The 16,187-nt window shown below is 46.9% G+C and overlaps 1 protein-coding gene across 1 annotated transcript in view; it reads left to right on the top strand.

The window, feature by feature from the left end:
• Positions 1-15,764, top strand: part of dlgap4b (discs, large homolog-associated protein 4b) — a gene marked incomplete at its 5' end in the record, with an annotated part of 37,282 nt that extends 21,518 nt beyond the window's left edge. Inside the window, 6 exons of the mRNA XM_080845748.1 lie at positions 4,669-5,102; positions 6,287-6,375; positions 6,995-7,503; positions 11,178-11,269; positions 12,287-12,442; positions 13,191-15,764. Coding sequence (XP_080701874.1) covers positions 4,669-5,102; positions 6,287-6,375; positions 6,995-7,503; positions 11,178-11,269; positions 12,287-12,442; positions 13,191-13,412 — 1,502 coding nt within the window. The 3' untranslated portion in view covers positions 13,413-15,764. The remainder of the gene's footprint in view (positions 1-4,668; positions 5,103-6,286; positions 6,376-6,994; positions 7,504-11,177; positions 11,270-12,286; positions 12,443-13,190) is intronic.
• Between the last annotated feature and the right edge of the window lie 423 nt (positions 15,765-16,187).

Below are 16,187 nucleotides of genomic sequence, written 5' to 3'. Positions count from 1 at the left end.
TGGGATGCTATGGTAGGAGACCCAGAGGACCCCACTGCTGACACAGAGACCTAAAAAAGCCAGACTTGAGTTTGACACAACTTTCTTGGGGAAGCCAAAATCATTCTGGGAGAACGTCCTGTAGATAGATGAGACCAAAGTAGAACTTTTTGGTAAAGTAGTTTACAGACAACGAAATGAGGCCTTCAAAGAAAAGAACACGGTCCCTACAGGCTAATATGGTGGAGCTGGACCGATGTTTTGGAGTTGCTTTGCTGCTTCTGGAACCTGATGCCTTGACTATGTGCATAGCATCAGGAAATCTGAGGACTACCAAATCATTTTTGGGCGCAATGTAGGGCCCAGTGTCAGAAAGTTGGGTCTCCGTCAGAGGACATGGGTCTTCCAGCAGGACAATGACCCATAGCACACTTCAAAAAGTACCCAGAAATGGTTAAGACAAAGCACTGGAGAGTTCTGAAGTGTCCGAGATGACTCCAGATCTTAATCCCATAGCACAACTGGGGCATGATCTCAAATCAGTAGTTGGCAGAAGGCACCCTTCAAATGTGAGAGACCTGGAGCAGTTGGCAAAAGAAGAGTGGTCCGAAATTCCAGTAGAGAGATGTAAGACACCTCATTAATGGTTACAGGAAGCAATTGATTTCAGATATTTGTATTTCTTTATTTTTAAGGGTGTTCTCCCCATTATAAAGTTGAGGGTGCCAATAATTTTGTCCGGCCCTTTTTTGAGTTTTATGTGGATTAAAGTCAGATTGTTGCATTATTTCTCAGATTTTTTGTGTTTTTCCAATGCAAACTAAGTAAATAAACATGTAAATGCAAAAACATTTGTAATTGCAACACTTTTCTGGGAGTAGTGGTGCATTATCTGACAAAAGTGCAAGGGTGCCAACATTTTCTTCCATGACTGTATAATGGTAATGGTATGGTAATTGGCCTGAGGACAGCTCCCCTATTTGTTAGTAATCAATCTTACAGTCAGCCACTTCAATCCAATCCAATCTGTCATCACACTTGTAAGAATCTCATCATCATTTATCTCTGACACCTTCCCTTGTTTCATATTTAAAACCTCCAGGCAGATTTCGGTCTGGGAACCACATTCCAGGAGCTTCTTGCGGGATTGTTGTATGTACTCTGTCTCTGTATGGGAGACATCCCATAGGCACCAGAGAAACCTTGAAGACGCAATCGACAGAGGGTCATGAAGGTCCCTAATTAAGAATTTATGAGCGAACAGCATTGGGGCCCATTCCTTAAGTTCTCTTTACTTAAAGCTGCATCAGCAACAAGCCCTAAACCCAGTTGTCTTTAGAGTGGCACGCACATCTTTTTTCATCAGCTGCTGTTTCTCAGCGGGCGGGCAGGCAGGCAGGCAGGCAGGCAGGCCTCACATAACTGCAGGAAAGTTCCTCTTCTCGTCTCCTGGTGAGGTCAGAGCTCTCTCAGGCTTGGCTGGTATTGGTGAGGTTTTGCCCTGACGTGCGTCATGTAGATGGCATCCCAACACTGTGAGTGATGTTCTCATGCATCCACTCCAGGTATGTTGGGTATTGCTCCCCGGCCCTCCTCCGGCCTTGACACACTGAGCAGCAGACAGTCAGGTTAACTAAGCTGAACTAAGCTGTGTGTGTGTGTGTGTGTGTGTGTGTGTGTGTGTGTGTGTGTGTGTGTAGCTGCGTCACTCCCATGAGTTCCAGAGTTGCTGCGGCAGCACTCCAGCGTGGAACAGCCTTCTTTTTGTCCTGCTGTGTTTGCCTGGATCTCTCTCACATGTTTGCTCAAGGCTTGTTTTATTAAAGCAGGGGAAACAAATCCCTTCTGCGAAGCCGCACATATTTATGGCCTGCAGCAGAGCGAGGGGAACGAGAGGGTGCAGAAGCGCCACACACACACACCACAATGGCAACGTGCATTGACACCACAGCCAACAAACACGTTTAAGAGGTTTTTTTAGGCACTTTAATGTTGTTTATTACCTTTTTTGAGCCTTGGATGGTTAGTATGCAGCTGGAGTTCATTATACCAGAGGTTTCTCAGGGTGTTGGAGTTATGGAGTCCAGTAAAAAAAAGTGTCATGTAGGCAAGAGGTGACTCTCTGCTCTGTACAAGTCAAAATAAGGGACTTGTATTTTTAGTGCCATACAATCTCGGGCCAAGAATCTCCCTGAGGCCCCCTGGGAACTAATGCTGGTAAACAAACGGCCGAGGGCTTGCTCAGTACTCAAGGCACTTAACACGCGTTTGCTGCCTCCCCTTTCTCCCTCTGTCTCTCTCCCTCTCTCTGATTTCTGTCTCTCACACACTCCTGCTCGTATGTAGGCAAACACACGTAAAGTGCTTGCATTCCTGTGGGATTTCTCTGTGTGCCATCATTTCCTCTCTCACCACACTCAGTGGGCCATCTGCCAGCTCCACCCAAAATCCACCAAAATGTGCCTTTGTCTTCCCATGCTGGGAATGTGTACACGCACACACACACACACACATGCAAATACTGCATGCTAACACCAGTGTATGCTAACACTAGGACCACTCCCAAGCCCCCTACTGCTTTAGTGTCCATCATTACCTGCATAAACATGATACTCCCTATCTCCCCCATCACACAGGCACACATGCACCCCTCACAAAAACACCCATAGGCACATAAACACAAATGCAATGTCCACACACACATTCTTTCTGACGCTCCCAGCAGCCACCCGTGCCTGCATAAGGGCTGGAAAACTCACAGCGGTTCTGGAAAAACAGATGAGCAGCGCTGTGTATTTGCGTCACACACTGAAACCATAAACATTGACCCTCTCTTTTTTTTCTCTCTCTTTCTCTCTCTCACTTGTGTATTCTGAAACAAGGTATGTGCACAACAGAATTTGTAAGTTAACGTCACGGTCTGAGATAGCTGGGAGGCTATTATGACAGAAATACCGCACAGACTTAAAACCAGTTATTTGTCACTGTTTTACTCTTATGGTGTCGTATCAGAATGGAAGCTAAGCGGTGATGTCGAATCGTTCTCCTGTTGACCTAGATACATTAACGATAACCTTCTGACTTGGTTACATTGGGAATCGGAACCATTGGATTAATGTGTTGAGGTGGAGATGGGACTTTGCCGCTTCATTGACTACATTGGTATCATATCAAGCCCTTGCCAGCAGAGCCTGAATGGTGCAGACTCTTGCTTCCATTTTGGAGCAGTTTCACTCAGTGGGACCTTTTCCCCCTTCTCATTGAAAATCATTACATGATTCCTCTATTCCCCATCTTCGTTCTGACGCAGGGAGATTATTTAGGTGGCTACATGTGTCTCTCCTATTGCCCCTCTCAACAGTGAAGGCCTTGTTCCTCACTATGCAAGGAGATGGAGGCGAGATCAGAAGCTCAGAGAGAGAGTGAGAGGGGGAGAGTAAGAGAAACAGAGGGACGACTGTTCATTGACGTTGCACTCCAGCATCTCTCCAGACTGCGGCACAGGAGGCTGATTGGTGGTTACATATTTATGGAATGGAGTGGAGGCGCTGTGAGCCGCCTCACATAATGAGAGGCTTTCTCAAATCTCCTCTGCTGACGAACAATGCTTTATTTATAAAAAAAACAGTTCCTGTCAGCAAAGCCCCATGTGTTTTTTCATCCCTGTTTTTTTTTCGGGATTTGATGCGCTTGGCTGAAAGCGCTCTCCACTCTTTACGATCATTGTGGGTCAGTAGGCCCAGCAGAATGCAGATGTCATGAAAAACAGAAAAAACAAAAATGAATAGCTTCCTAGAGCTCTTGGAATGGGGAGCCTTACTGTAGGTAATGAGGAGTAGAGCGCACATCAGGATCATTAAAATGTAAGTAGTACGTTGGCCTGCAGTAAGTGGTAGTGTCTGAAGTAAGCTGGTTATGGCTGGGGAGAGCCTGGGCTTTATGAGGCCAGGATTAGAGAGCCGGAAGAGACCCCCCTCACAGATCAGAGCACCGGGAGAGAGAGAGAAGGAGAGGGTACAAGAGAGGGATTGAAAGAGAGAGAGAAGAAAAAATGAGTGCTTACTCTACCTCTACTCTCTTGACTTTCAGAGACCTCCCCCACTTAGTCTCACTGGCTGTCCTTACTCTCTCTAACAAGGTAAGACGTCCTGACAGCCAGCAGCTAATTGTCTGCATTTCCTGTCAACTGGCCATTTGCCTTCTTTCCAAAAATGCACTGGGTAGAATGAATGAATCTCTTGATTTACTTAGATGCCACATACATACGCACTTTGTGTCCGCGTACTTGTATCTGATAAAGACATTTTCACACAACTGTCAGCTGCTCGTCTGCGTTTCCTGAGTATGAAATTACATTATGTATCTAATTGTTGGGCGTTGTCACTGGAATCGTATTACACAGGCCTTTAGAGTGGCAGGATGGAGCCAGGCTGTGTACAGTCAGTGCCAGGAGTGGGGTCCACCTATTAAAGTCTGCCGTGTGGTTGCATTAGTGTGGTTGCTTTCAGCTTCCTGTTGAAGATGGCTAGTTCTGTTCATTATCCTCTCTCTCTCTTTCTTTCTTTCTTTCTTTCTTTCTTTCTTTCTCTCTCTCTCTCTCCGTTAAATTCAACTGTTTTCATGTTAACCTTTTCTGCAACACAAACTAGACTGAAACTAAAAGAGCATCTCTCTCTGTCTTTCCTCCAGTCTCTACCTGCATAACCACCTGTAAGAAGGTGGCCCCTCCGCCCGTCCCGCCGCGCACCACCTCCAAGCCGTTCATCTCCGTGACTGTGCAGAGCAGCACCGAGTCCGCGCAGGACGGCTACCTGGACGGCCACGAGCGCAAGAGCGAGGCCAACAGCCAGTCGGGCCACAGCAACTCCTCGGATAGCCTGGACAGCACGCGGGCCAGCAGCCTCGCCAAAGGCCCACGCCCGCAGCAACTCCCCGTGGCCAGCCCGCGTGACCTACCAGCAGTCATTCCCACCGCCACAGTCATCTCCCCGCCGGAGCCCCGGCCCGCCCCTGCCCCTGCCGCCCCCCAGGCCCAGAATGAGCCGGCTAAGGGCGGCCTGAGCGCAGACCAGTCCCTCATCGTGCCCGTTCCTCGAAGAAAGCTCTCCTCCATCGGGATACAGGTAAGGAGGGCCGACTCGAGCAGCACATCTGCCCACCTGGAGAGTTAAGCTCCATCCCTGTTCCTATGGTTACCTCACTGCGGCAACATCTAATTTTAACAATTCAAGACAGTGTCAGGAGGGACAAAGAGTGGGTATAGAGAGTGGGTATAGCATTCCATCATTCCCTAAAGCGCCATCCCTGTTAAAATACACCTGCATTAGTTAGTGGAGCCTTTATAAAGAAGCTTATAGGGGAGCTGACAGTGGATTTGAATTTGGTTTCATGGGGAACATGAGGCTTGTTTGGCCCCTTATGCTGGGTGGAACGCCTCGAGGTAGTTTGGGTGATTATTTCAAGGCTTTCGGCTATTATTTACTGATTAGTTCCTGAGCATTCTGCCCTAAAGGGGGTGGTCCCCTTGCCTTTTGGGGGAATGAACTGCATCTGTAGTCTTCTTTCTCCAGTGAATAAGCAGAGGGAAGCTTTGTATAAACTAGCTGCCAAACTATGCGCTGATTGTTATTATTGTTGTTGTTGTTGTTGTTATTATTAAAGGCTACTTCCTGGCGTGAAGGGTGTTCTTTAGTAATGAAATGGTTCGTGCTACAAGTTTGAACTCTGTACAGTCACGTCATTGGGTTTTAGCGCTGTGTGACCTGTTGACGCAGTTTGTCATTCTTACATGGGATCAGGGGCAGCAACAGTAACTGATGGTTGAAAAAAGTGGTCGGTCGGCTCCCCTCCCCCATCAGTCAAACATTTACTGCAGGCAGTCCATCAGAGTGAAAGCCAGAGAGGAAGAGAGCGAGAGAGGGAGAGGGAGAGGGAAAGCGAGAGGGCGAGAGAGGAAGAGAGAAATAGAGAGAGACTGCAGGGTCCTGCTCATGCATGTGTTTCCCCAGTCCTCTGACCTTGCTAATGCAGAATGCTAACGCACCATGTGCTGTTGGCTTGAACATATTCAAAACTGAAATTAAGCATATGGGCACCAGGAAAAATTATGAACTGAGAAAAGGAAAAAAAATGCATGTGGAAAATTGAAAATCCCAAGCGCTGCTCAGCCTTAAGAGTATGGTTTCATTTTTACGCTGTTTTAAAGATTAATTGTTTTCATGGTCCAAGTCTGTGGCAAATCTCTGCTATCAATCATTTCAGTTATAGAAATGTCAACATTGAATGCTGTGCTCTCATTGGTCGACAGGTGGACTGCATCCAGGAAGTGCAAAGAGTCGAGACCCCGCCACTGGCCAGATTTCAGTCAATCGGAACGCAGGTTGAGGACGGCTGGCAGTGAGTATTTCCTCCTTCCTGTTTCGTGTCGTTTCCCTTGTCCCATTTATGTGCAGGACGCAAATTCAGTCACCACAAAGTCCCCCTTTGTCCACAAACATTTCCCTTTGGTTTGCATGGAGTTTGCATATGATAGGAACAGGGTGTGTGAGGAATTTGAATAGATCTGCTGGTGTGTATTAATAATTAAGGCCTCTACTGTACTCAGAAGTGAGGATAGCGAGTGCTCTTTGTTTATCACAATAGTGCATACATACACATGTTTTTGTGTAGTGTTACCAGTCCAGTAATTAGCAGTCCAAGTAGAAAGCTTAGTCTTGCTTCCAGGTCAGTTCTACTTGCTGACCCTCCTGGTGTAAGTTGTAGGCCTTTAGACTGACGTTTTTTAAGAATGAGTTTGTGCAGTTGTCAGTGTTGCCAGCTGCTTCCTGCCCTGTGGGAAGTGGACGCTCTGCTTGCCAAGGTCAGCTGGCGGTCAGGCTAGCCAGAGAGAAATCGAGCGATTTCCCCAACTGACCGCTGCACTGTTCCTGTGTGTGTGTGTGTGTGTGTGTTTTTTGTTTTTTTGTGTGTCTATGTCTGCTTGTGCGTGTGTGTGTGTGTGTCCATCTGCCCCCAGGCTCAGCCGCTCAAGCAGCATGGCGTCCAAACAGGAGACTGACACGGAATCCCAGGACTCCGCCCCGACCCCTGCGCCGGCTCCCAAGTCCGGCGAGAAGAAGATCATGGTGAACAGCAGCAGCCAGGTGGCCGACTCGCCGCCGCCCCCCACCGGCCAGCAGCCGCAGCTCTCCCTCGACAATGGCGACCACGGCGACGACGAGGCCGTCACCACAAGCGGCCCGGCACGGCAGCTGCTCACCAGCCGCTCGGCCACGCGCAGCTCCTCGTCCTCCTTCTCCGAGAGCCTGGACCCGGCGCTGGACCCCTCCTCGCTGCCCCCACCAGAACCCTGGATGGAGAGCGGGAACGGAACGGCGGGTGCGGGGCCAGGCTCCGGAGGCCCCGCCATGTGCCGGCGTGATGGCCACTGGTTCCTCAAACTGCTGCAGGCCGAGTGTGGCCGCATGGAGGGCTGGTGCCAGCAGATGGACCTGGAGGTCCAGGAGCACCAGCTGTCTGAGGAGGGTAAGACAGCCAGCAAGAGGGGACACAGGGAGGGGAAGCAGGAACCTCCAGGGGGTTGGTTGGTGGGTGGAGGGGCCACATGACCACACACACACACACACACACACACACACACTCTCACACACACAGAGATACTCCATGCTTGCATATCATAGGATGGGGGTATTCAGAGTCTGAGACGGCCTCAGAGCCTGATCCAGCCTTGCTCACAGCCTCTCATCTCCCTGAGAGCACTAAGGAAAGGAGAGATCCTAAGCTCCCATGGCCACGGCATACAGCCAGTGCTCTCCCTTTCTCTCTCTCTGTCTCCATCTCTTCCTTTCTCCCGGTCTCTATCTCCCTTTTTTTTTTTTTTTTTCTCCTGTTTTTTCTCTTCCTTTCTCTCTCTCTCTCCCTTTCTCTCTCCGTCTTTTCCTTTCTCTCTTTATCTATGTGTGTCTCTCTGTCTCTCTATCTATCCCTCTCTGTCTCTCTCTCTCTTTCTCTGGCAATCACGTATTTTTCTTGGAAGAAATCGGAGATGGAGGCCCAGCGCCCAGGAAGCGCTGCTTCCACCAAGCAGATCCCTGCCTGGCAGTCAGCGAGGCAGACGCTGCTAAACACTCACACCTCAGACATCCAGCCTTCAGGTTGACTCCCAGTCCACAGCAGGAGCCCCTATGCTGAGTAACTTCACAGACAGAGCAGCATAGAACTCACTCTGTAGGCCGTGGAAATATGTCGATATGTGTTTTTTGATGACTTGGATCGATTGGCTGGCAGCCTGGCAGGCATTCATGAACCCTGGCAGCCTGCCTGCCCGCCTGCCCGCCTGCCTGCCTTTGCTCAATTGCACTTATCAATGTAGTTCAGATAAACCCCTGTTGTTCTTAAATAGGGCGAATTTGTGTGGACAGCAGCTCTATTAGACAGCCATGCACACACACACAGACACACAGACACACACACACATACACACACACACACACACAAACACACAGACAGACACACACAGACACAGACAAATATACAGGCGTAAACTTCCCCTTTTGGATGACAGGGGTAATGCTGCGGTTACTAGACAAGACGGGCATGTAATCCCAGGAATTACACTAATCTACTGTGGACCTGATTAAAAGTCAGATTAGCGCCTTGACATCAGGCTGGCAGAGATGTTGAGAGGATGACCGACCCCAGGTCCACACGCACACACACACTGGAGACGACCATCAGCCTGCCTACCCAGGGTCTTACCCAGTTAGGCCACACCACTGCAAGCGCTCTGATCTCACACACACACACACACACACACACGCATTTTCTGTCACCTCGAGTGTTGAGATTTCTGTGTCTTGTGCGGTCAGTGTGTAATATTTGCTAACTAGGCCTCAAGTAAGCCATCAGCTGTTTATGAGAAGCATTCCATGAATATGCATACAGTAGTAAGATTCAGTCTCTCTCTATATATCTCTCTTTTTTTTTCTCTCTCTGTCTGTGTGTGTGTGTCTCTCTCTCTTTTTCTCTCTCTCTCTCTGCATGTGTGTGTCTTTCTCTGTCTCTGTCTCTCTGTGTGTGTGTGTGTCTCTCTCTGTATGTGTCCCGCTCTCTCTCTCTCTGTTTCTCTCTCTGTGTCTCTGTCTCTGTGTGTGTGTCTGTCTCTCTCTCCGTCTGTCTGTCTGTCTCTACCAATATATCACAAATTGCTCATTGCTCACAGAAATATGCACGGGCACACCTCAAATTACATGCCAAGTTTATGGTGCTCAGAGCCGTTCTAAGGAAGTAGGGCACCCTTTAGCAGGCTTCTGTTGCCATGCTCCTGATGCCAGGCTGTTGGCAGAAATGATTGGCTAATCAGGGTTTTGGAGGCCCTAAGAGACACCTGGGTGAGCAGTCATTAACTCTGTGTCACCTTTTAATATGAAAGTGCAGTTATCTCCCCTCACACGCAATCAGCCCAGCAGATGCTTGTCATGCTAAGGCTTTGTCAACACAAACCAACCAAGTCGTACTGCCCTAAAAACTTGTGCTTTTACGGGCAGCTACAGCGGATCAGAGTCCATTATGGCAGTAATCTGTGGCCATTTGGGCTATATCCTCTCAGCTAATGGCCCACTCTGTCCTCCAAATCAGCATCAATTCTGAGTGAGTGTACCTCCCTCAAATCATGATTTCTGGCAAGAGCAACCCATCCGGCCAGTAGGTCAGGGTCCTCCCTATGCTAAACAACAGGGCTTTTTTTTGTGTGTGGAGGGGGGGGGGTGCAACTGGTAAGATAGCAAAATGAATCATCCCTGCAAACTGTTTTGTGCTTTCTTGGTAAATCACTTTTGATCACCACTTAAAGAGAAGTCCGTGATTCAAATCCAGTATACTTACTGTCAAAATCCGTGATTTGCGCCTCATGGTCCACTAGCTGTCCATTCAGTGTGGGCACTCTAAAACACTCCAGTGTTTGTACACATTCCCTGCACCGTAAATGGGAAAGAAACATGGTGCCACGGACTGAGCCATGAATAAATCCAGCCAATCAACATGTTGCTTCAGCAGCAGGGAAGGGAGGGGTGTAATTCGATTGGCTTTTAACAACCCTTCGCCAGAATCGCGGACTCTACCTTTGAATGATCACAGCTTGCCCTGATTGGATCCTCTCACCTCCCTGTTCAAGTTCCTCAAGGTGTGACGAATCCACCCCAGGATTCCTCCTGTTCATCTACTGTCTATCCAATTAGACACGCCGTATGAGGCCAAGGCAAACAACAGGGTTTTCTTTTCACATTGCGGGACGAATTCACCCCAGTCTCCAAGGCCCTCGGTCTGATGTGCACAATAGCGCATCCAGCATTGGCAGACTGTATGTGAATCACTCAGGGGATTTTCAGTTTAAGCCTTCTTGGGAGCACTGGCAAATTAACCCAGACTATTGTCACCAGTGGATTGGTCTCTCTTTGAGGTGGCTGTGTGAAGGTTAGGCTATTGTTGTGGGCAGACGTCCTCTAGTGCTCCCTCTGTCGCTCTCCGCCTACCCTCATTGACTCCCCGCATCCACTCTCTCTCGTCAGCTGTCCTTATGTGTTCAAAATGCTCCCTTGCTGTAAACCATCTCTTTGATGTGTTCAGTTGTGTTGCTCCCTCTCTGCTGTTATTTATTGTGGCCTCACTCCCTCTCCTTTACTCTCTCTCGCTGTCTTTCTTTCTTTCTTTCTCGCTATCTCTTTCTTTCTTTCTTTCTTTGTTTTTCCTCTCAAAAAATCTCAGCCCTAGGGAGAGGGAGAGAAGGGGAGAGCTTTGGTGGAGGCCTCTAATGTCCAAGTGCATTAGACTTTCTTGCTCTAGAGCCTCTAACATCTTTACCCTGGCTCGCCCCTCTTCCTCTACATCCTCCCCTCTCTCTCTCTCTCTCTCTCTCTCTCTCTCTCTCTCTCTCTCTCCCTCTCCCTCCCTGCCACTCTTCTCTTCTCTGCCTCTCTACCGTCTCCCATAAGCAGTCCCACTCTGGGCGTTAGGGCGGGGGAGAGACGCTGTGCCTGTGTCTTTAAGGATGAGCAGGCAGCGTTCAGTTCAGAAAGTACTCTGCAGCTTGGCTGTATAAAATATGTATGTGTGTGTGTGTGTGTGTGTGTGTGTGTGTGTGTGTGTGTGTGTGTGTTTGTGTGATTTTCTCTCAATGTGTGTGTTTTTTTTTTTCTCTGCAGTGTTGGGTAAAGTGCGCAGTGCTGTGGGTAGTGCCCAGCTTCTGATGTCAAAGAAGTTCCAGCAGTTCCGAGGACTATGTGAACAAAACTTGGTGAGTGAGAGCGCTGTGTGTGTGTGTACACATTAGCTTTTCCGTCAGGTCAGGAATGTTGCTTCAGTAGTCATCAGTAGTAGTGATCTCATAACTGCATGCCAGCCCTCTCCCTTGTGAACATGATCCGCCACGTTAGTGTTGAAAAGCAGGTATCTCCGCACAAAGCACACCTTTGGATGGAAGGTAGATGACCCATATGCTCCAAATGAAACCTGAAACTCCCATACCCCATGACTTTCTCACTCTCTCAAAGGCACACATCAAAGGGATTAAAAAAATGATGCGCTCTGCAGTTTTGCTCCCTCAGAATTGCTCTGCCTTGCAGCCCTGTCAGAGTTGTCAAATTCGGTCTTAAACTGATAATCCAGCTGCCTGGCTGCCTCGCTGGTTAAACACACTAACTCACAAACGTCTTTTTTACACAAGAAAGTGGGTGGCTTAAACAGCGAAACGAACGCAGCGCTTGAATAATACACTGAAGGATGCTAAATCAATGGCAGGCTAGCAGCTGAGGCCTTCTATTACCCATTGGTCCATCCTGGGGAAATAAAGGAATGACCTTGAACTACACCACAGGCATCTGAGTGGAGCTAAAGCTTGTGTGAGGCTTTATAGACCCCAGGATGCCTTCAGGATATTTCCTGACAAAAAAAAAAAAAAAAAAGCCCAGCTAGTTGTAAAGGTCTGTGTTATGGCGCCCTCTAGGGCCCTGCATCAGTAAAGCATCTCCAGACTGTAAATGTTGAATTCTATTTTAATCCTATAATATTGCCTTTCTGAATAGGAGATAACTTGGTCTCCTCGTCCTCTCCTGTCTTCCTTTGGTAGTTTTAGACAGTCACAATAAAAATGTATTTAAAACAAATGGAAATTAAGTAATGCCTAATGATGACTCTCTTCCTTTTTTCCTCCTTGCCCTGATTCATTCTATCGCTCGCTCGCTCGCTCTCTCTCTCTCTCTCTCTCTCTCTCTCTCTCTCTCTTTCTTTCTCTTTCTGTTTTCTTTTTCTTCAGAATGTGAATGCTAACCCCAGGCCCACGGCTCAGGATCTGGCAGGCTTCTGGGACCTGCTGCAGCTCTCTATAGAGGACATCAGCCTGAAGTTTGATGAGCTCTACCACCTGAAGGCAAACGACTGGAAAGTGGACAGAGACTCGCCTGACAAACAGGTACACATCTCCATTTGGTTATTCAAAGGCAATGTCAGTTTGACCAAACACTTGTAAAATTACACTTTTGCTAAAAAATAGTGATTTGCTGTTTATCATGTGGTTTTAATGCTTACTATGTGACTAGCTTAGGTGAAATGTGATTAAAGTACCATTCAAACAGCTACTAATGTAACCTGAAATATAACCTAGGGGTATTTTACAGTATATGTTTCTTGTCATTTAGTTAGGTGCGGCAGCCTACCTACATCATAATACCAGAGAATTATTGATTCACAGCTACCAGCCTTTTAATTAGTTAGCCTTTAATGTATGGCTTCAGTTGCAGTCTGTGGTCATGAAACTCAGTTTAAAGCGTTTTATTTGGAAAACCACTCCTGCTTTAGACACCTGGCTGTTAATATTTATTCTCCCTGGTTAAAATACAGTGTCAGGGTAAATGGAGTGAGACTATTCAAATATCTGATGTGTGAAAATGAGAACAATGCATTAACCCTTATACCAGCGGAATAAAGAGTGCCTAATTTTCCCACACATGCATCAGGTGTCAAGTAGGCCTGAGATTTGTTTGTCTAATGTGCTTTTTTTCAGTGTGGCTATTTGAAATGGTGTCATTGTATGTATGTGGATTTGGTTTACAGTATCTGTCTGTTTTCTCACTGCTTGTTTATCTTTTACACCCCTGCTTCCACTCTCTCTTTCCCCTCCCCCCTCCTGTCTGTCGGGATGCATGCCCCTCCCCCTGCAGGAGAACCAGAAGCCAGTTCCTGCTGTGCCAAAGAAGCCCGGGAAGAGCAAGCCGGCGATGGGCCGTGAGAAGAGCAGCGATGCCGCTGCCGACAAGCAGCGGCAGGAGGCCCGCAAGCGGCTGATGGCCGCCAAGAGGGCAGCGTCTGTCAAGCAGAACTCCGCCACCGAGAGCGCTGACAGCATCGAGATCTACGTCCCTGAGGCCCAGACGCGACTCTGAGAGAGCAAGAGAGAGATCAGGGGGTTGTGAGTGGGATAGTGTTAAGATTAGTTAGACATTAGGGCAAGAAGGCTATAAGAAATATGGCAAGATAGATGGAGTGATGAACAGATGGGTAAGACTAAGACATGGGTGAGATGAAATAAGAGGGCGAAAAAGAGAGACAGAGAGAGATGGCGAATGATTGGAGGAGGGACAAGGAACAATACCGAAACAGATCTTTGGCCTCCAGTCCACAGTCACAGGGAAATACCATTATTTTATTTTGTATTGTTAAGACAGTACTTGCTTGAAAGGAAAAACAAAAAAAACGGAAGGATGGAAGGCTTAAAATATAAAGGAATCAAGACTGGTGCAACAGGACTTTGGAGAACGGGAGGCATCGGGCATAGCGCTCTCCGAACCGGCCACCAAGGAAAACCTCACGCAGACTTCACCATTAGTACTCCAATTATTATTGTTATTATTATTATTGTTATTATTGTTAATATAATTATTATTAAAATGGTTATTGATAATATTATCTCCTTTAAAAAAAACTATATCAGACTGATTTAAATGTTCTAATATCTTGGATAAGAGATCTTCTAATGTGTGGAGTGGGATGCAGCCACATGTTGTTTTGGCTCTCAACCAACTCAGTCCCTTTACCCAAGCTTGGTAGTCTGCACACAACTCCTTGTAAAGCACTGCAAAAGACAGTCACTCATACACCAACACTTACTCCACACACATACACACACACACACACACACACACATACATACATACAGACACACACAAACACACACACACACACACACACACACACACTCCAACCTGAGTAACACATGCTCGCTCAGTGGAATACACTTTTTTCATGTCTGACCATCCGCAATCACTGTCTTCCTGCTCCTTTTTTTCCCTTCTACTTCTTTCTCTTACTCTTTGTATGCTATGTTTTTGTGTATGGCCTTTGTGGCATTCAGTCTGGGGTCTGGTGGGTCCTATGGAAAGGAAAATTGAGAAGCAGTTGGAAATGCAAAAGGAGTAATGAGAGCTTGAGCCAGGCTCTGGGGGGTATTCTGTGAACGTGGTTTAGTGACAAACCTGGGATGTTAACTCAGTAAGTGGTACAGCTCCTTAAAGAAGAGCCCCTATGGCTTTGTTTTGCTAGGAGAATGAAGCCATAGAGCTCTTCTATTTGGAGGTTTACTACTTTCTCTGAGTTAACTTTTTCAGGTTTGTCTCGAAACCACGTGATATGGTATACTCCCCTGGCGGTTGGGATATTCCAGCATGCAAACAAAAAAGATTGGGGTGGAAAACGCCAATCATTTATCACATTTCCTTCTTTTTCATGGACCTAGACTTTCTTTCACCGTAAGACTGGCTCACTTCTTGTGAGAAGTTCAAGTTTTGTGGAGAATGAGTGTAAGGTACTTCTGTTTTGCAGTTTGCCTCCATGCCATGTAAAGGTGTCCCCAGCAAATGGCCACCATTTTGTTTTACTGTTGTTTTGATTTGTCCCTTTGGGGGGGTTTGGAGCAACAGCCATTTTGTGACTCCAGGTCACCCAATCACGACCTTCCACTCTCCAGGTGTGACCCTCCCTCATTCACACCCCTGTGTCTGCCAAAGCAAGTCATCACCATGATTGTTGTCATTCACTGCAGATGATTTGGGTCAATGTCATTCTGAAGATGCATCTCCACCTTCTTAGCAGTTTTCATTTCAGTGTTCATCTTCAAAGCTGGTACCCAACAGCTTTCAAGAAAAGTGTGAATGCAGCAGAATGAAAGTATGCTTTTTAGCTAGTTGAATGATTTAGTTTTTTTAAGCTGATAAAGTTTAGTTTTGATAGGTCTTATCTGCTACAGTAGCCCGAGGACTGGTACCCCCCCCCCCCCCCCCCATTAGTCATGTCCCTTTTGTCTCATAAACAAATTTGTCAAGGCAAAGCTTTTGTAATGTGTTTTGTTGCATCGGCCATGATACTTTCATGCAGATGATCCATGAACTGTACCTTCATGTTTTATTGAAACATTGGTCATGGTCTGCCCCTATTGGTAGGCTTGTAGCACTACACAGATGGTATATTATTTCAGGGGCGCTTGTTACCCCTCCGAACACTTTTCAGTGTATTTTAAAAACCACTACTGGAACTTGCTGATTGTTCAAGGTATTTCGCCCATGATGGGTTATAGCATTCATTGTGCATGAGCTAACACTGTTTTTGCACTCGCTACAGCCTTTAGCCAGTCTTTCCCTGTACATTTGAATGAAGTGAGACAAAAGTATTTTGCTCTTTTTTTTGTAATTGTGTTGTCTACCCATTTGCCATTGTTGCTCCTTTCCTCCATACGCCGACCAAGCAATCTGCACATGTTTTTATATTTGAAACAAAAAAGATCAATCATTAAATTCAGTTACACTACACTCATCTTTTTGTCATTGTTTTTACCATCACATGAGTGTCCTGCCATTAGGAAAAAAAGAAATCCAATGAAAGCTTCATAAGCAGATCTAACTCTTGCCTTACAAGCCTTTATTAGCAATGTTTTTTGTTTTAGTTGATTTCTTTGTGTTTGGTTTTCCACCATCAATGCAGTAGTATTTTATCTTTGAAAGGCCATACCTACTTTTCAGTAGCACAATCTCTGTCTGTTGCAAGATATTCCAAGACAGTTGTAACTTTGAAAAGATTTAGTGGCAAACAAACAACCGTCTAGATTTGGTGTGCCCTTGTTTTGAGCGGTTCTGTGACCACTAGAGGGAGGTAGACTGTCTTCAGTT

Source organism: Sprattus sprattus (assembly GCF_963457725.1).
Source record: "Sprattus sprattus genome assembly, chromosome: 10".
Classification (NCBI taxonomy): domain Eukaryota; kingdom Metazoa; phylum Chordata; class Actinopteri; order Clupeiformes; family Clupeidae; genus Sprattus; species Sprattus sprattus.
This window is presented reverse-complemented; position numbering and strand designations above follow the sequence as displayed.